The 21,261-nt window shown below is 40.5% G+C and overlaps 1 protein-coding gene across 2 annotated transcripts in view; it reads left to right on the top strand.

The window, feature by feature from the left end:
* The first annotated feature begins 4,809 nt into the window (after window positions 1–4,809).
* tfam (transcription factor A, mitochondrial) overlaps window positions 4,810–21,261 on the top strand; it is a 51,906-nt gene continuing 35,454 nt past the window's right edge. The window contains exon 1 of one of the 2 annotated variants that reach the window (XM_073027275.1): window positions 4,810–4,928. In XM_073027275.1, coding sequence (XP_072883376.1) covers window positions 4,858–4,928 — 71 coding nt within the window. In that variant the 5' untranslated portion in view covers window positions 4,810–4,857. The remainder of the gene's footprint in view (window positions 4,929–21,261) is intronic. The other variant, XM_073027274.1, reaches the window with a different exon arrangement.

Genomic DNA, 21,261 nt, shown 5'->3' with positions numbered 1-21,261 from the left:
AATTACAAGAACAGGTGGGTTACACCAGTATTGTTTTGAATATGAATGATTAAGAGCTGATCCTCCTAAAATAATAACTAAAATATTATATTAAGGTAATCAGAACCTCTATTGTCTCATGAGAGAATCCAGAATATATAAAAATCATCTGGATTTTCACAATGAACATAAAAAAAAATTCACAAACTAGTGTAGCCTGTCAAGCTTGTTGTGGAGAGGTCATTGTGGTTAATGGGTAGTTCTTCGGTCAGGTTTTTGAGAATTATGAAACCAAGTAAGATAATGGAGTTATAATGAAGATCACTTGTGATGTAATTAAACTGCAAGTTTAGTTAAATGACTTCTTGTGGATTCCATGTTAAAGCTAAATTTGGTTAGATAAATTGAATCTTTCAAAAATATATTTTATAGCATTTATGGCCTTAAGATATTATAGATTTATTGATCAAATTCCTTTTTATCTATTAGTGGGGTATGTGCCATTTTGATATGACCATTAATTATTACTCATTTCTAACTACCTTGAAGATAGGTATCATCTGTCAGCAGGAACCAATGCAGTCCTAATGGTGAACATGCTTCTGAAGTAATATTAGGTACGAAATTCTTGATCCTAGTAATGGTGAAGAAAATTTAATATATTTTAAGTCACAGGAGTATGTCATTTGGCAGGAAACTTGCAGCTGCTGCTGTTACCAAGCACCCACTGCAGTAGAGATTGTAGGTTTGATGAGTCAAGTTGTTAATACACACTGCAGCAATGGAACTGTCGTAGAGGAAGAAGTAAATATTGCAGTGATGGGCTACTATTCAAATGGACAGCCTTGTGTTAATGATGAAGTGTTATTTGAGCTGTACTATGCAGGCAAGTGGACAATGTTCAATCATGGTCCTTTGTTGAACTGTTCAGGGAATCAGATGATCTATCTAAATGCAGTTAATTAAAATTATTCATTTCACAATAGTTTATTGATATTTGAGAGAATTCAATAAGTTCAAACTTTATAGATTCCAATTTTTCTATACAACATAAGATTTTCTTTAAAGGATATGACTATATACATTTGAAAATGTCATTTTGAAATATAAAACATAGACAGAATGGTGCAAAATAGGTGCCTCTTGAATTCCCAGTCTATGAGTAAACCTAGTCCTTTTCCATAAACACCTGTGATGTGAGTGCACAAAGCTTTCCGAAAAATGATTTATGCACGAATGAACCACTGGGAGTAGATCATTAAAATTCAAAGTAAATATCAATGGATGACAGGAAACTGTCTTGGCATTAAAGAGCTGATTGTGAAAATATTTGATTATTAGTGTGATGATGCTGAAGGTTAATTAACGAGAACATCTTCATCTTCAAATTCTTTTCCAGGATAATTGTCAAATGATTATGATGTCTAACACAAATCAATCTTGACTGCTTAAAGTGCAAATTGGAGGCACCCTAGCAATAGCCATTTGCTCCTATAAATATGTTGAACATTCAGTTAAGTTGAAAACATGTTATAAAGCTAATTGGAAAAGGTCCATATAACCATTCTGCTTAAATTTACTGAGGAAAAGAACTTGGGGAGAGATTATCAGGAAACCCAGTGAAGCTTTGTTTTGTTGATTGTTTAAGTCTAAAATGCCACTTTACTCACAAAAACAAATTTAATGGATCACTAAATAATCAATAATTTATATAAATAAATTGAATTGCTAAATGACCAAAATGCTGGTTGGTTTGTATTTCCCAAATTATTCATGTCAGTTCTCTTGGGCAGCACTTCATTCCACCAGTTTGGCTGCCTCTGCAGACTGCAGCCCATTATAAACAAATGGTTGATGGCCAGTCCGATGTCAGTAAAAGGACAATATCCCAATAGATTTCTTTTTAGTTTGTCCTCTTGACCTTCTCAGAATCCCCTGACTGAAACTGTCGTGTAATTAATATTTAAATAAAATTTGAGTAATATTGTAAATATATTGTTTGATTAACCTTTATTTGTTGTTTACATCATTCATTACAGGTTATATGTAAAGGTACATGAATGGCATACATCATTATCCCATTACATTTTAAGTAAGCGCTGCATTGGAGTGAAAAAGGAAGAGTACATGCTTATCCTGGTCTCATGTGCTTTTGCTTTTGGTCAGTTTGTGGAGTTATAAAACATAACAGAGGCAACGAGGAAGTTCTAAAATGATCCTGAGACAACAGCCTATCTGTTGAAGCGTAGCACGCTTTCTTTGCGTGAGAGAGATGGTCGAATTTTAAAAAGGCAGAAAATGGACAAAGTTTACTGGTTCATAAATAGTGAAAACCCCAGATAATAATAATAAAAAATAAATAAAGAGCAGAAATGGCAGGCTACATCGGAAGGACAGACACATTGGATTGCACGAAAGATAATTGGATGTATACTGAGCGAATTCAGTAGTATTTTAAAGCAAATGCAATAGACAATGGGAAAAGAGTACCAGTTTTGCTGAGTGTAACAGGTACAAGAGCTTAATTAGCTTAGAAGTTTGACTGCTCCAACCAAACCAGCCAAAATGAGCTTTGCTGATAGTGTGAAAGTAACACAGGAACATTTAGAACCAAAACCATTGTTGATTGTAGAACACTTTAGGTTTCAGAAGCAAATCAAAAGGAAGAGGAGTCCATTTCAGCTTACATGGCTGACCTGATGAGATTGTCCCAGTATTGCCAGTTCAATGATAGGCTTAATGATGCATTGGGAGATCATTTAGTTTGTGGAATTGTAAAGCAAGAATTCAAAACGTATCCTAACTGAGCACAACTCACATTGGAATGAGCTGTAGAAATTGCTGTATCAATGGAAACAGCAGCCAGAGACATATTTGTATTTGTATTGCAGTCAGGAATAAAAGTGAGCATAAACAAAATTGCAACATCTAAGCAAAAACCTGCCTGGTAGAAGAAATAGTGTTACCATTATGGTAGGGGCTCACATACACCAGACCAATGCAGGATTAAAAGTGAAACTTTCAGAAAATGCAAGAAAAGTCACATACTGTACAAAGACTATGCCGGGCAGACAAAAATAAATGTACTGCACAGGGAAGAGAAAAAGATAAAAAGTCAAGATGGACCTAGGCTCTCTTAAATTCTTATCGGCTACATTGCCCATTCAATCAAAGAGCTCTCAATATCATGTATACAGTCATAAGGTGTGTAAATAGGCCTTTCAACCCATGAGATTGCACTAGTCACCAACCATCCATTTACACTAATTGAACATTAATCACATCTTGTTATTTCCTCCCATTTTCTAATCAACTCCCACCAGAATTCTACCACTCACCTACATACTAGAGGAAATTTAATGACCAATTAACCTACCAATAAATCCTTGTGTTTTTGGAAAGTGGGAGGAAACTGGAACACTTGAAGGAAACCTACACAGTGTGGTAAACTATGTATACCTGTCTGGACACGCCCCTCTGCTGACTGCTCCTGTGGCTCCTCCCACAGACCCCTGTATAAAGGTGATTGGGGCACTGCTCCCCCCCTCAGTCTTCAACACGTCGTGCTCCCTTTTCGCTGTTAATAAAAGCCTATCGTTCACTTCCAGTCTCCTAGAGTTATTGATGGTGCATCACACAGTCACCAGGAGAATGTGCAAACTTGACACAGCAGTTGGTGTCAGGATTAAACCTGAGTGCCTAGCACTGTAAGGCCGAGACTCTATATGCTATGAACAGAATCTCTGACTTTGCCTGGAATTGAGTTTTATTTTGCTCGTGTCCCTGTTTCCTGCAAGTTTACAGTACCTCATTTCTGTCATCATCTGATAAATTATTTCACATCTTAATACGAAAAAATGTAGGTGCTGGAAATAAAAGCAAAACACACAAAATGATGGAGGAACTCAGCAGGCCAGGCAATGATTATGGAAAAGAGTAAACAGTTGACGTTTTGGGCTGAGACTCTTCTTTGATTGTTTACTTTATTTCATAGATGCTGCCTGGCCTGTTGAGTTCCTCCAGCATTTTGTGTGTGTTGCTCATACCTTAATAATAAGTTTTCTCTGGGTGTTCCACTTTCCTGCCACATCCCAGTTGGTAGGCAAAGCCCTGCAAGCAGCTACCAATGTAGATCCATTTCCTGGTGATCCAATTCCTAGACTGAATGGGAGAAGAAAATCAGCTGTCTTGGGTTTTTGTTTCTGAAAACAAATTCCCCTAGTGCGTCTGTTTACAATACATCATCACTAGGCGCAGATCAGATGGTGTCTGTGGCTCCATTCGTCTTGTTGCCTTCGGGAGATAGAATGCACATTACAACTGTACAGAACATTGGAGAGGTTGCACTTGGGAGTATTGTGTGCATTTCTGATCACCGAGCTATATGAAGGTGCAATTAAACTGGAAAGGGTGCATAAAGATTCACAAGCAGCTTTCAGAATGGAGGGCTTGAGTTGTAAGGAGACTGGTAGGTGGGACTGTTTTCCTTGGGGTGTAAAAGGCTGAGCGGAGACTTTGTAGAAGTTTATGATATTTTGAGGGGCAAAAATAAGGTGAATTGCCAGATACAGGGAGAAGAAAACCTAAAGTCGAATTTACTGTCATCTGCACAAGTATATTTATGTACGGGAACCAGGGAAATGGGATCAGATCAGTTCACCACCCCGGTCGGTAAGGCCAAGCTGGTCCGAAGGTTTCTGAGCTGCCTGACTCAAGCATTTCTGAAAATGCTGGGCGGGGGGAAACCGACGCACCGTTATCGGGCTGAACCACGAATAAAGGCGCCGGAGGGGAAACGAGCTGCTCGGACACACCGTTAGTCAGCCGCCGTCTTCCCGCCCACTCCTCCCACAATCCCCCGGTTCGGCTTGCAGCACAATGGCGGCTCTCAGTGTGGCCTCGCTTGTGAAGGGGATGGCAGGGCTGCTCAGCTGCCCGCGGGCCATGAGGTGAGTACGGGGAACAGGTGAAGGGTCCCCGGAGGTTGCTTTGGTGCAGGAGGTATGGTCGAGCGCAGGGAGCCGAGCTTCAGACCCGGGATTCGTGGTCGAGTTGCAGGGAGCCGAGCTTCAGACCCGGGATTCGTGGTCGAGTTGCAGGGAGCCGAGCTTCAGGCCCGGGGCTCTTGGGACAAGTGTAGGGTTCCGGGAGCCATCCGTGGAGTGGGTAGGAGGCACTGCGCGGGGAGCCGGGTCTGTGACCCGCGCTCTGAAAATAACCTCCTCTCCCCCCCCCCCCCCCCTCAGCTTCGCTATTTCCAGATTTTTGTAAAACATAACCTCCGTTCAAGCTCCATAAGGAGCTTCCCTCCTCCTCACCCTGCCCGACCCCGATTCCACAAGGAGATCCCTTCCCCTCTGTCTTTCCCGCCTCGTGGCCTCTGCCGCTAAAACAGTATTGCCATCCTGTCCGATACAATAGCATCATTATCTCCTACTACAGTGGAATGATTAGGGGCAGTGAATGGAGCAGGGTCTATGACCCGAATCCGTGAATAGCCATCGGCTCTCCATTCAGCCACAGGACAGGGTATTTTCTGTTTACTCACTCCCATCCTTCCACTCCCTATAAACATCCCTTCACTTCCTTTCCCAGCATTTACAACACTTCCATCTTCCCCCCCCCCCACCCCATTCACAGAACAACAAACACGATAGTCCCCTTTCTCCCATTTGAAAACCTGCAGTACTGCCTTCGATAGCTTTGCTCCCACAACCTCACTTTCTAGGACTTTTCATCTCATGTTTTCGATATTTATTGCTTATTTATTATTATTAATTTTTCCTATTTTTGTATTTGCACATTGGTCGTCTGACCTATTTGGTCTTTCATTGAATCTATTTTGTTTCTTGTTTTTACTGTGAATGCCTGAAAGAAAATGAATCTCATGGTTGTATATGGTGACATTTATGTAATTTGATCATATACTTTGACTGAAATAACATGGCCCCTCTATGCTGAGTGGTGTCTCCCCTTTGGCATCACCCTTCTCATTAGCTTCCCAGGGACTTGTCTCTTGTTTTCCTCTCACCCATAACTATCTCACCTTCTCTTGCAACAAAATGCTACGTTAACCCCATAAAATAATATTACCTCTTTTTTAATCCTGACTAACACTTAATACTCTGCTCCATGACTCCAGTTTTGTCCTTTCAAGTAACATAAGAAACTCCTTATCACTTTAATCACACTTTAGGTGTTACAATTCCAGTATGTCATCCTGGCTTGGAAATATTCCACATGCTGTAGTTTTTATTGTTTTAGGAACAAAGTCCAAGAAAACTCTGCCTTGCGGCTGATTGAAAGCAACAGTTCAGGAGCACCAACTTATCTTTTCATTTACAGTAGATGTTGGAGACTGGCTTTCCCAATGAAATCCCTGGCTAAAAAAAAGATTAATGTCTTTCATTTCGGCTAGATGCTTTTCCGTAGGATTTGCTATGTGATATGTGGAAATTACAAGAATTTATATAATTGCTAAAATAAAATTGACAAATCATGTACAATGTCAGTTCAGAATGACTATAACAAAGTCTAATTTTACCATTTGAATTTGTATCACTATTGTGTAGAGTGGATTGTGGAATAATGAAAACTATAGTTTTGCTTCAAGATGAGTTATTTGGGCCTATGAATTTGGGACTGGAAAAGCATCTAATTCTGAGGATGTGGCATTTAACTATTGTTTTAGGAATATCTGATTTCTGAACATTTTCCCTTTACGTAGTGGTCTTGCTTATACTTCAGGGGATAATAACAGCATGGTTGAGATTATTGTGTGCTGTGTTTTTTGGCTGTTGGCTGATGTGTGAGATGATATTGTCTGGATGATGGGGTGGTAAATTGGATTAGTAAGTATGCAGATGATACTAAGGTGGTGTTGTGGATAATGAAGATAGAGTTGACGTGGATAGGCTTTTTCCATTGAGAGTAGGGGAGATTCAAACAAGAGGACATGAGTTGAGAGAGGGCAAAAGTTTAGAGGTAACACGAGGGGGGAACCTCTTCACTCAGAGTGGTAGCTGTGTGGAACGAGCTTCCAGTAGAAGTGGTAGAGGCAGGTTCAATATTGTCATTTTAAGTAAAATTGGATAGTTATATGAACAGGAAAGGAATGGAGGGTTATGGGCTGAGTGTAAGTCGGTAGGACTAGGTAAGAGTAAGCGTTCGGCACGGACTAGAAGGGCCGAGATGGCCTGTTTCTGTGCTGTAATTGTTATATGGTTATATGTGGAGCAGAAAATGTTAGAAATGTACTTGTTGCTGAAAATATTCATTTCCCCTTTTATATTTCCAGTAAATATCTAACATGTTCCATTTTTTATCCACATTTATTTTTCCCTCCATAAGGGAAGTGCTGAATCTCCTCATCCAGTCAATAATGGTTTCGGGATAGAATCAATATTTGGGGAGGATCTAGTGCTGCTTTTCAGCATTGCAATTGTTAAAAATTGAGGCAAAACAATCCCAGTCAGTTCAAATAGTCTGCGTTCTGAAACAGTGGCAGACAAAATTACCAATGAGTGCAAAACGATGCAATCCAATGTCTCATTGGGTTTGGTGTTAGTTTGGCTTTGAATGGAGAGAGTGGGTTCAAAAGTTCAAAGTAAATTTGTTATCAAGATATTGTTAATTCTTAGTATTAACTGAGATTCATTTTCTAGCAGACATTTACATTACACTCAAAGACTGGCAAACAATGTGCAAAAGACAAATGGTGCAAATATCAAAATAAATAATGCTGAGAACATGAGTTGTGGACTCCTTGGAAGTGAGTGCATTGATTGTATTCATCGACCAGTACGGTGTTGAGGAGAGGGAAGTTATCCATGCTGGTTCAGGAGCCTGATGGTTAAAGGTCAATAACTTCCTGAACCTGGAAGTATGGGACCCAAGGCTCCTGTACTTCCTTCCCGATGGCAGCAGCGAGAAGAGAGCTTGGCCTGGATGGTGGGTGGGTGGGTCCTTGATGCTGCTGTCTTATGGCAGCTCTCCTTAGATATGCTGAATGGTCGGGATGGCTTTTTTTGTCAAGGCTGTCGTCTTCTCACCTCCCCCCACCCATTCATTCCCCATCTCCTTTTCCTTTTCTCGCCTTGTCTCCTTGCCTGTCCATCGCCTCCCTGTGGTGCTCCTCTACTTTTTTCTTTCTTCCATGGTTTCTGTCCTCTCCTGTTGGATTTCCCCCTTCTCCACCCCTATATATCTTTCGCCAATCTACAAACCCCATTTCCAGAAAAGTTGGGATATTTTCCAAAATGCAATAAAAACAAAAATCTGTGATAGGTTAATTCACGTGAACCTTTATTTAACTGACAAACGTACAAAGAAAAGATTTTCAATAGTTTTACTGACCAACTTAATTGTATTTTGTAAATATACACAAATTTAAAATTTGCTGGCTGCAACACACTCAACAAAAGTTGGGACAGAGGCATGTTTACCATTGTGTTACATCACCTTTCCTTTTAATCTTTTTAATCGTTTTGGAACTGAGGATACTAATTGTAGTAGATTTGCAATTGAAAATTTTGTCCATTCTTGCTTGATATAAGACTTCAGCTGCTCAACAGTCCGTGGTCTCTGTTGTCTGATTCTCCTCTTCATGATGCGCCATACATTTTCAATAGGAGATAGATCTGGACTGGCAGCAGGCCAGTCAAGCACACGCACTCTGTGACTACAAAGCCACGCTGTTGTAGCCCGTGCAGAATGTGGTCTGGCATTGTCCTGCTGAAATAAGCATGGATGTCCCGGGAAGAGACGTCGCCTTGATGGCAACATATGTCTCTCTAAAATCCTAATATATGCCTCAGAGTCAATGGTACCTTCACATACATGCAACTCACCCATGCCGTGGGCACTGATGCATCCCCATACCATCACAGATGCTGGCTTTTGCACCTTTTGCTGATAACAATCAGGATGGTCGTTTTCATCTTTGGCACGGAGAACTTGATGCCCGTTTTTTCCGAAAACTAGCTGAAATGTGGACTCATCTGACCACAGCACATGGTTCCACAGTCTTTCAGTCCATCTGAGATGAGCTCCGGCCCAGAGAACTGGCTGGCGTTTCTGCATAGAGTTGATGTATGGCTTCCTCCTTGCATAATACAGTTTCAAGTTGCATTTCTGGATGCAGCGACGGACTGTGTTAAGTGACAGTGGTTTTCCGAAGTACTCCCGAGCCCAGGTGGCGATAATTTTTTTTTGTAATTTATTTTTCTATTGAAGTTCATCAAGCAAACATTTCCATAAGATGTATTCCAGACATTGTACATATATATCATATAATCATATATATCACAAAATCTACACAAAGTACCGTAGATTCCGTACTACAGAGCGCACCTGATTAAAAGCCGCAGGCTCTAATTTTAGAAAGAAAATCAATTTTGTACTTGTACAAGCCGCACCGGATTTTAAGCCGCAGATGTCCCACGTTGTAATATGAGATATTTACACAGAAATATATTACACGTGAGGATTTTTTAACTTTTAATTAAATCCATATGGTAACATAAACAAGTACATATTGCAAATGCTTTTTTTCGAACCGTGCCTGTAACACGGCTACTTTTAAATATACATACGTATCGGTAACACACAAATTACGTTGCGTATACTTTTTTACTGAACAGTGCATGAACAACATTCCAATATCTCCTAACGACTGGTAAAAAAATATATACTGCAGCCTACCAGGAAAAGTTATTGATCGCCTTTAACTTAAAAGCAGCGTTTTCGCTCGGGTCTAATGCGCTCGCCCCCACCTTTCCGTTTATCGCAAACCGGTATTTCCCCACAAGACGCGGCGAAACCGGATGTGACGTCATAGCATCCCGGGATGTAGTACAGAAAACAAATATACTTAAAACACTTCTAACTTTAACTAGAAAATACTAACAAATGAATTACTAAGCGAAAATATTATAAACTAAATAACTGCCATAAAGGCAGCACAATGCTTTTCTTCGAGTGTTTTCCATGTTGATGAGGGTGAGTACAAATGACTGATTTACAATAATTTAATTGTGAAAGTGCGCTTGATTTATCGTACAATTTCATTGGACCTCTGTGAACTACTCATCAATTTTATTGGTCTACTGTTACGAGGCAAAATGTTTTTGGCGGCATGAAAAAAAACCGCACATGCTTTAGCTGCACCGTAGTAAAGGCCGCAGTGTTCAAAGCTGTTCAAAGCGTGGGAAAAAAGTAGCGGCTTATAATCCTGTATCTACGGTATTTATCTGGGGTATACACTTATAGAAAAGAGTGGAAAGAAAAAACAAGCAAAAGGAAAGAACTATGTACAAGTAGGGAGTGATTTTTTTTTTACAACAGATTCATTGATTTGTGAGAATAAAATCAGGCCTATGAGGCATTATGTAGTTAAACCATTTTTCCCAGTATGAATCAAATTGTTCCAGCTTATGATTAACAGCTGCTGTTATCTTCTCCATTTTGTAAATGTCCATTGTAATTTCCATCCATGTATTTAAAGTTGGGCTCTCCTGTGATAACCATTTCCTAGTAAGAGTCTTTTTACCAGCCACCAACAGTATATTTATTAAATATTTATCTCTGTTCAACCATTCTTGAGGTATATATCCAAAATATATGGTCTTACTCAACAAGGGTATTTCACATTTAAAGATGTCTTGTAGGGCATTGTGTATACCCCTCCAATAGTTTTTGATAATAGGGCAGTCCCAAAAAATATGATAATGATTTGCATTTTGATTTCCACAATTTCTCCAGCAAACAGGGAGGTTACCATTATAATGGGATTTCTGAGAGGGTGTAATAAAATATCTTGTCAAGTTTTTCCATCCAAACTCCCTCCATTTCTGTGAATTGGTACACTGCCATTGATACCTCCATATTGTTGTCCATTCTTCCTCAGATATAATTATCCCTCCTCCCATTTTGTTTTAATGTATGAAGTCGAATGTGTTTTAAGATTTGACAACCCCTTATACATGCTTGAAATGATTCTACTACCATTATCTGAATTATATGCTTTTCTAAAGAGCTCTATCAAGCATGTATTTGCCTTGGTTACATTTTTAAGCGTCTTATTAACATATTGTTGCATCTGTAAATACCGATTTAAAAAATCTTGTTTTTCTAATAAGTGTTTCTCTTTAAGCATTTCAAAACTGAACAGTGTTCCTTCTTTCATTATGTTGCAAAGAACTGTTATTCCTTTAGCTGTCCAGTCCTTAAATCTAGCATCCAATTTATTTGGTGTAAAATCTGAGTCATATGCACACCATTTAAGAATTGCAATATCCCCCTCTAGATTATATTCTTTTATAGTAGTTTTCCATATTTTAAGAGTCAATTTCACCCGTGGGTTATCAATAGTATTTATGTACCTTTGCAGGTTGTTATCAGCCAAAAATGCTTGTATGTGGATGGGAAGTACACGCTCCTCAATGTTTTTCCATTGAGCGTCATATGATGGGTTGCACCAACATACCACAGCTCTCAACTGTGCTGCAAAATAATAATCTCTAAGAGAAGGCAAGCCCTATCCCCCCTTTTCCTTTGCTAATTGCAAAGTTTTGAGATGAACTCTAGGCCTTTTACCCTTCCAAATATACCTTGAGAGCATCTTGTTCCATTCAGTGAATTGATTTTGATTAATCTCTATTGGTAGGGTCTGAAAGAGATATAACAGACTGGGCATTCAGAAACATTGTAGATTCTGATATTTTTCGGCCGTGATCTTCCCTCCAGGTCAAGTAGTTTACCTTCTTGGTGATGTATTATTTTTATTGTGTTGCTCAGTATCCGTTCCATATTTTGAATGCGATCTTCCACCTTCTCAATGCGAGTCTCTGCCACCGCTGTTTTTTGATTAACGCTGGGGAGCTCTGCTGCTTTATATCTTTCTGGACCTCCATTATTTCTTTCAGGATTTCGAAGACATTTGCCGCTTCGTCTGAACGAGGCCCAGCGGCCGCCTCGCTAGCACGCGGTCAGGTCGGAGAGCCGCTTGCTGCACTCCTCTTGGATGCAGGCTCCGCAGTGTCACTTTTTTTATTTCCATTTCTTCTCCCCATTCTTGCCCCTCTTTTCAGTTCAAATATTTTTCGAAAAATATATTTGACGGGTTAGTGGGGCTTAATATGCGTTTTTCCGGAGGAGCTCGTGACTTAAGCTGCCATTCTCGATGATGATGTCACCGGAAATCTAGGTGGCTATAATTTGTCACAGTAGCATGACAGTTTCTTAGGCAGTGCCACCTGAGGGCTCGAAGATCACGCGCATTCAACAGTGGTTTCCGTCCTTGCCCTTTACGCACTGAGATGTCTCTGAATCTTTTCACAATATTATGAACAGTAGATGTTGAAAGACCTAAATTCTCTGCAATCTTGCGTTAGGAAATGTTCCTTTTGAACTGACTAACAATTCTCTCATGAATTTTGGCACAAAGGGGTGAGCCACGACCCATCCTTGCTTGCAAAGACTGAACCTTTGATGGACGCTACTTTTATACCCAGTCATGATACCTTACCTGCTACCAATTAGCCTGCTTAATGTAGAGTCTTCCAAACCAGTGTTACTTGAACATTCTGTGCACTTTTCAATCTTATTTTAACTCTGTCCCAACTTTTGTTGAGTGTGTTGCAGCCATCAAATTCTAAATTTGTGTATATTTACAAAATACAATTAAGTTGGTCAGTAAAACTATTGAAAATCTTTTCTTTGTACTTTTGTCAGTTAAATAAAGGTTCACGTGAATTTAAATATCACAGATTTTTGTTTTTATTGCATTTTGGAAAATATCCCAACTTTTCTGGAAATGGGGTTTGTACTTCCCACCTCTTTATTTCACCTTCCCCCTCCCAGTTTCACCTATCACCTTGTGTTTCTCCCTTCCCTCCTCCCACCTTTTAAATCTACTCAAATTTTTTTTTCTCCAGTCCTGCTGAAGGGTCTCAGCCCGAAACATCGACTGCATTCTTTTCCATAGATGCTGCCTCTGCTGAATACCTCCTGCCTTTTGTGTGTATTGCTTGAATTTCCAGCATCTGCAGATTTTCTTGTTTGTCATTGGTCCGCTTCTCTTTAGCATTTGTATTGCCATACCAGGCTGTGATGCAACCAGACAGGGTACTCTCTGTTCTGCATCTATAGAAGTGTTAGCTATATTTGCCAAATATGTGCAAATCTCTAAGAAAGTGGAAGGCCTACTGTATCTTCTTTGTTATGGCATTTGTGTGCTGCTCCAAAGACAGATCCTCCAAAATGATAACCCCAAGCAATTAAAGTTACTGACTCCACCTCCAGTGCCCGAATGAGGATAGGCTCACGAACCTCCAGTGTCTTCCTCCTGTGGCCAATAATCAGCTGTTCAGTTTTGCTGTTGTTGAGTAAGGGATTGTTGTTGTGGCACCATTCAAACAGATTTTCAGTCTCCCTCCGTTATGCTGATTTGTCACCACCTTTGATTCCATCAAGGGTGGCTGATGGATTAGAAGTCTTTGGATTCTTGCCATACGTTCACTGTAGTGTTAGCTAGTTTAAGCTTTCAGATGAAATGAGTAGCTAATATTTGCATGGAGTGCACCTAAGAAATTTGGTGACACCTTTGGAAGTTGTTTGTCAAGCCAGTATTACTCTTTGAACCAGCATCAGAAAATTTTACATTCAATTCTTCAGTCCAATGTGTGAACTAGGACCAGCTGTAGGCTATTTGGTGCCTGTAGCCTGCTCCATTGTATAAGATTATGCCTGATCCTCTTCCAATCTCTGCACGAAAAATATTCAGAGACTTGATTTCCATCACCCTTTTGAGAAAGAGAGTTTCAAATATTCATAACCCTGTAAGAAAAACAATTTGCCTCATCTATCTTAATGAATTATTCCTTGTTTTAAAACCGTGAGTCCTGGTTCTAGGTTGTCCCACAAGATGAAATGTGCTTTTCACATCCACTCTGCCAAGATTGCTCAGGGTCTTGTGTTTCGATCAAGTTTCCACCTTGCTTTTCTAAACTCCAATAGGTAACCCCAGCCCTTCCTCGTATGATAATCTGCCCATTTCAGGTATCCATTTCTGAATGTTTCCAATGTACTTGCATCCTATTGTGTGTAAAATGACCAATGTTCTACGTAGTACTCCTCACGGGGTCTCACAGTGCTTAATATAACTGGCATTGAATCTCTTGTAATCAAGTCCCCTTCCAATAAACAATAACATTTTGTTAGTTTTTTTCCTGCATGCTAGTCTTGCAGTTCATGCATCAGAAGCCCTAGATACCTTTGGATTTTATTATTTTTCTTGTTGTTCCTGCCTAAAAAGACGATTCCACCTTTTTCCACGTTGTACTCCGTTTGCCAGATCTTTGTCCATTCATTTGACCTCTCCACAATTTACTTTTCTCCCTAACTTTGTGTTATCATCAAACTATTACTGTGGAACACCTTTGGTCACTGACCTCCAGGCAGAATACTCTCCATTTACTAGCATGCTTCTGTAGGCAAGCCAATTCTGTATCCACACAGGCAAGATTCCTTATATCCAATTTCCCCTGACCTTTGGAATGAGTTTACCATGGGGGAACTTTGTTAAACACCTTACTAAAATCCACATACACCACGTCCACTGCTCAGTTTGTTTTGTCACTTCCTCAAGTTTGTTCAGCCTGTCATTATAGTTCATGCTCTCCGATCCAGGCAGCTTCTTGGTAAACCTCTTCTGCACCCTTTCTGCAGTCTCCTCATCCTTCCTATAATGGGGTAACCAGAACTACACACAATACTCCCAAGAGTGGTCTGACTAAAGTTGCATATAATTACAGCATGACTTCCTTACTCTTACAGTTAACACCTCCACCAATGAAGGTAAGCATTCCTTATGCCTTCAATACTATCTTATATCCTTGTGTAGCCGCTTTCAAAAACCTATGAACCTGGACCCTGAGATCCCACTCTACCTCGATGCTATTAAGGGGCCTATCATTAACTGTGTACTTTAGCCTTTCTTTTGACCTCCCAAAGTGAAATGCCTCACACTTGCCTGGATTAAACTACATCTGCCACTTCTCTGCCCATATCAACCTATCATGAGGGACTTTGTCAAATGCCTTATTAATGACCGTATAGATAATGCCAACTGTATTACCAAGCCCCAGTCTCACTTGTTTCTTTCAATAATCTGGGATGAATGCCATCAGGCCCTGGAGACATCCACCATAAAACTTTTCAGGAGAGCTTCCTCCTCAATCTCAAAATGTCCCATCATTTAAGAATGCCTCAAGCTGCCTTCAGTCCTTGGAAAATACCAACACAATTGGTACCTCTGCCACTTCCTCTAACTCCAAACACACATTCCCTCCTTTATCCTTGAGTGGACTTGCCCTCTCCATTGTTGTCTTCTTTTCTTAATATTACAGTAGCCCTTATGGAATTTAAAAATCCCATCCCTAATATAAAATTCACGCATGGAATTAATGTTGGGGTAAATAATAACAAAATGTGAAGGAAACATTTTTATATTTTTCCAACCATTATTTCTTATATGGATGGATAATGAGACATTTTTCTCCACAAGGTTTGTTCATTTTGCTGTCTTGCAATTTCCACTCACCATCTTCCCCCCCCCCCAACATTTTCTGTATTACTTGCCCTATATGTCTGAAATAGGCAAACTTAAGTTCAAATTAGATTTTATTAACAATGTAGTATATGTCAGCAAATACTACCCTGAGATTCATTTTCTTGCAGGCATTCACAGTAGAACACAGATGTACATTCAAATCAGTGATGAAACTACACGTGAACAAAGGCTGACAGATTATGCAAATACAAAAAGAAACAAATAATAATGGTAAATAAATTTTTTTAAACACTGAGAATATAGTTTGTAGGGTCCTTGAAAGTGAGTCCATATGTTGTGTTCAGTAATCAGTTCACTGTTGTGGTGAGTGAAGATGCCCATGCTGGTTCAGGAACCTAATGGTTAAAGAGTAATAACTGTTCCTGAACTTGGTAGTATGGGACCTAAGGCTCCTATACCTCTTGATAGTAGCAGGAGAAGAGAGCATAGCTTGGATTTTGGGGGATCCTTAATGATGGATGTTGCTTTCCTGTGATAGCTCTCTTAGTAGATATGTTTAGTGGTGGGGAAGGCTTTTCTTGAGATGGATTGGGCTGTATCCACCACCTTTTGAAGGCTTTGGCATTGGTGTCTCCATACCAGGTCATGATGCCACCAGTAAGGTTACTCTCCACTGTACATCTATAGAGGTTTGTCAGAGTGGAGGGTGACATGCAAAATCGGCTCAAATGTGTAAGAAAGTAGAGGTACTGCTGTACTTTCTTTGAAATAGTGTTACGTCCTGGTCTCAGCACAGATCCTCTGATATGATAACACCAGGAATTTAATGTTTCTGACCCGCTCCACCTTGATCGCCTCATGAGCACTGGCTCGTGAACCCCCAGTTTCTTCCTCCTGTAGTCAATAATCAGCTCTTTGATTTTTTTCTGATGTTGAGTGAGAGGTTGTTGTTGTGGCACCACTCAATAAGATTTTTAGTCTCCCTTGTATGAGGATTTTTCCCATGTTTGTTTCGGTCAACAACAGTGGTGTCGTCAGCAAACTTGGACTATGGTGTTGGGTTGTACTTGCCTTCTCAAAGGTACAAATTGAGTAGAGCAGGGAGTTAAGCACACAGCCTTGTAGTGCATCTATGCTGTTGATGATTGTGGAAGGGAAGATGTCACCGATCTACTTACTGGGTCTGCAAGTGAGTAAATCAAGGATTTAGTTACAGTTACAAAGTTGTAAATCTAAATGAATTGTTTGAGTTAGGTCATTAAAACTACTTGCCTATATTTGACACATCTCAAACTAAAAGGCTGGAAGTTGACAAACATCCGCAATTGCTGACAAGGCAATTTCTTAGATGTATCTACCCGCACCCCACCCACCCACCAAATAAGATATGATAGCAGAAAAGTATTGGCTAACTATTAAAGAATTACTGCAATAACTATTCCCAGTAAGGAAAGTGATCAAGCTGTGGCTAATGAAAAGTGAAAGATGGCATCAGAACAAAGGAAAAGACTTGTCATGCTGCCAGAAAGAGCATAAGGCTTGAGGATTGGCTATAACAGGAATCAGTAGAAAACTAAGACATTAAGAAAAGGAATAATAGAATATGAGTAATCTGGTGAGAAATGTGAGCACAGGTAGTTCAAAAGATATGTAAAGAGGGAAAGGTTTAGTAAAAGTTAATTAGATTGGGGAAATAAAGAAATGGCAGAGAACTTAAACAGTTTGTATTGACTTCCACAGAATGAGGTGTAAAACACACCTGGAAATAGTTGGAGAAAAATGAGCCACCAGAAAATGAAAATTGAAAACTTCTAAATAACCAGAACTTGATGACCTGTATCCTTGGGTTTTGGAAAAGAAATGTAGCTTTGGAAATAGCATAGTGAGGCATAGTGAGATCTGAAAGGCTATAAACAGGCTTAGTGAACGGCAGATAACATACAAATGTAACATAATGAAAGGAATGAAAGTTTCCACTTCAGGAGGAGATAGAAATGGAAAGGAATTGGTTTGTAGGGGGACCTGGGTGTTCACAAATCATAGTTAGTTGGCTTACAGGTAAGCAAGCAGGAAGGAAGCCACGAGGATTAGAATTTTAAAAAAAATAGATATATAGATCTCGCAGTGAAATTATGTTGGATCCGAATAAGTGGTTATCTGTAATATTATGTACAGGTTGGGCCTACTGGTCTGAGGATGGAGTTGTGTGAAGCTTCACGACATTCGATGTGAATTGGCTTAAGAGGAAGTGAGCTTTCTGGCCCTATATTTTCACGTGTCTGGAAGAATGAGTGGTGATGTATTGATACATACAGGATTCTTGCAGGTGTGACAGGATAGATGCAGAAATGATAACTTGGTCTGATTGTGTCTCTTGAACTAAGATCAGGATAAGGACACAGTCGTATCGGACAGCAAAGATGAGAAGTTTATTCACCCATTGACATAGTTAGTGTTTGGAATTTCAGATTCAGTTTATTGTCATTTAGAAACCACAAATGCAGTGCAGTTAAAAAATGAGACAACGTTCCTCCAGAATGATATTACAAAAGCATATGACAAAACAGACTACACTAGAAAATCCACATAACGTTCGGCAATCCCCAATCCAGAGTCCGGAGAGGTTGCTGCGTATTAATACCGCGCTACCATCTTAGCGCGTTCCCCGGAAAGGTGCTCCAAATCCACCAGACAAACAAGACCAGAAACTAAAGCTACAAGACCTGCACAAAACCACATAGTTACAACAGTGCAAACAGTAGCATAATTGATTAAAAAAAACAGACTATGAGCACAGTAAAAATAGTCCAAAGATGTTAAAGGACTATAAGTTCAAAAGAAATCACCACACAGTTCCACAAGTCCCCAGGGTTCTGACAGACTCGCCATCCCACGCCGGTGGCAGAAGGGAATACCCCCGCTGTGGACTTCCACAGCGCCACCCGACTCAGCCTCGCAGACGCAGCACACACCGAAAGCGACCTGACCGCAGCGGACTCCGAGTCCGTCGAACCTCCGAGCCGACGACCATCCCCTCCGGCACAGCTTCTCCGAGCGCCATCCTCTGCCAAGCGTATTAAGACGGCCCCGCCAACGGCCATCGGCAACGCGACCCCGAGGACTGGGGGCCTGTTCTTCCCAGCAGAGACTTGGACTCGCAGCAGCAGCAACAAGGAAGGTCTTTCTGGAGATTTCCAGATGTTCCTCCATGCTCCCACGTCCGTTTTCAACCGATTATGATTGCGCACGGCACCCTGCTTCACAAATAACAGATAATCAGCTCTGGAGTGGCAGCTGCAAGCTGCCACCATCTTGGAAAAATTTGCTATCGAAGTGCACTGAGGGAACTGGGGGATAGAATATCAGTCAGAAAGGTGTCACCTTTTTGAAGGATCACCTGAATGGTAAAGAAGGTATAAAGCTAAATGGCTCACTCATTCTGTATCTGAATATCACTGATGTATGTCATAAATTCTATTGTTTTGCAGCTGCAGAACAGTGGATACATTAAAAAACTGAAAACTAGAAGCAATATAAAATTTAAATTAAAATAGTCAATAGTGTTTGTAGCTTCAAGGATCATTCAACAATCTGATAATGGAGAGGAAGATGCTGTGATTAAAATGTTAAGTGTATGTCTTCAGGCTCCTGAATCTCCTGTCTGATGTTAGTAATAAGATGGAGGGCATAGAAACATAGAAAACCTACAGCACAATACAGGTCCTTAGGCCCACAAAGCTGTGCCGAACATGTCCTTACCTGAGAAATTTCCTAGGGTTACCCATAGCCCTCTATTTTTCTGAGCTCCGTATACCTGTTCAGGAGTCTCTTAAAAGGCCCTATGGTATCCGCCTCCACCACCGTCACCAGCAGCCCATTCCACACACTCACCACTCTCTACGTTTAAAAAAAAAACTTACCCCTGATATCTCCTGTACCTACTTCCAAAGACATTAAAAACTGTGCCCTGTCGTGCTAGCTATTTCAGCCCTGGGAAAAAGCCTCTGACTATCCGCACGATCAATACCTCTCATCATCTTATACACCTCTGTCAGATCACCTCTCATCCTCCGTCGCTCCAAGGAGAAAAGGCTGAGTTCACTCAACCAATTTTCATAAGGCATGCTCCCCAATCCAAGCAACATCTTTGTAAATCTCCTCTGCACCCTTTCTATGGCTTTCATATCCTTCCTGTAGTGAGGCAACCAGAACTGAGCACAGTACTCCAAGTGGGGTCTGACCAAGGTCCTGTATAGCTGCAACATTACCTCTTGGCTCCTAAACTCAGTCCCACGATTGACAAAGGACAATGCACTATATGCTTTCTTAACCACAGAGTCAACCTGTGCAGCAGCTTTGAGTGTCCTATGGACTTGGGCCCCAAGATCCCTCTGATTTTCCACACTGCCAAGAGTTTTACCATTAATACTATATTCTGTCATCATATTTGATCTACCAAGATGAACACCTCATTTGGGTTGAACTCCATCTGCCACTTCTCAGCCCATTTTTACATCCTATCAATGTCCTGCTGTAACCTCTGACAAACCTCCACACTATCCACAACACCTCCAACCTTTGTGTCATCAGCAACCTTGGTAACCTTCCTCATCCAGGTCACTTATAGAAATCACAAAGAGTAAGGGTCCTAGAACATATCCCTTAGGCACTCCACTGGTGACTGACCTTCATGCAGAATATGACCCATCTACAACCATTCTTTGCCTTCTGTGGGCAAGCCAGTTCTGAATCCAGAGCAATTTCCCCTTGGATCCTATGCCTCCTTACTTTCTCAATAAGCCTTGCATGGTGTATCTTGTCAAATGCCTTGCTGAAATCCATATACACTACATCTACTGCTCTACCATTATCAATGTGTTTAGTCACATCCTCAAAAACTTCAATCAGGCTCGTAAAGCATGACCTGCCTTTCACAAAGCCATGCTGACTATTCCTAATCATAATTATGCCTCTCCAAATGTTCATAAATCCTGCCTTTCAGGAGTATCTTCATTAACCTACCAACCACTGAAGTAAAACTCACTGGTCTGTAATTTTCTGGGCTATATCTACTCCCTTTCTTGAATAATTGAACAACATCTGCAACCCCCCCCCCCCCCCCCCCAATCCTCTGGAACCTCTCCCGACCCATTGATGATGCAAAGATCATCGCCAGAGGCTCAGCAATCTCTTCCCTCGCCTCCACAGTAGTCTGGGGTACATCTCGTCTGGTCTCGGTGACTTATCCAACTTCATGCTTTCCAAAAGCTCCTACACATTCTCTTTCTTAATATCTGCATGCTTAAGCTTTTCAGTCCACTGTAAGTCATCCCTACTATTGCCAAGATCCTTTTCCACATGTCCTGGGTGGTTGGCAGGAACTCAATTTTCTTGCCTCTTTGAGATATCAGTTCTTTTCTCATCCAGTTGTCATCAATAGTGATTTATTTTTATGTTCCAATTGCATATCTGTACGCTGAACCCTTTTCACACCAGATTAATGAATGGACATGCTACTATTGGTAACATTTTAACTGTTCAAGAATATTTCCATATTTGAGCTCTTTGTTAATTGTAAAATTTTAATGCAGCACATGGAAACGTTATACTTTTGGTGCCATTCAGAGTTCGTTGCTCTTTTGGACAGGTGTGAAAATTGCTTCTCTGCAGAGAGCAGGGATTTATCTGCATCATGAGTAACATTTATCCTT

The sequence above is a fragment of the Hemitrygon akajei genome, chromosome 23 (assembly GCF_048418815.1).
Source record: "Hemitrygon akajei chromosome 23, sHemAka1.3, whole genome shotgun sequence".
Classification (NCBI taxonomy): domain Eukaryota; kingdom Metazoa; phylum Chordata; class Chondrichthyes; order Myliobatiformes; family Dasyatidae; genus Hemitrygon; species Hemitrygon akajei.
This window is presented reverse-complemented; position numbering and strand designations above follow the sequence as displayed.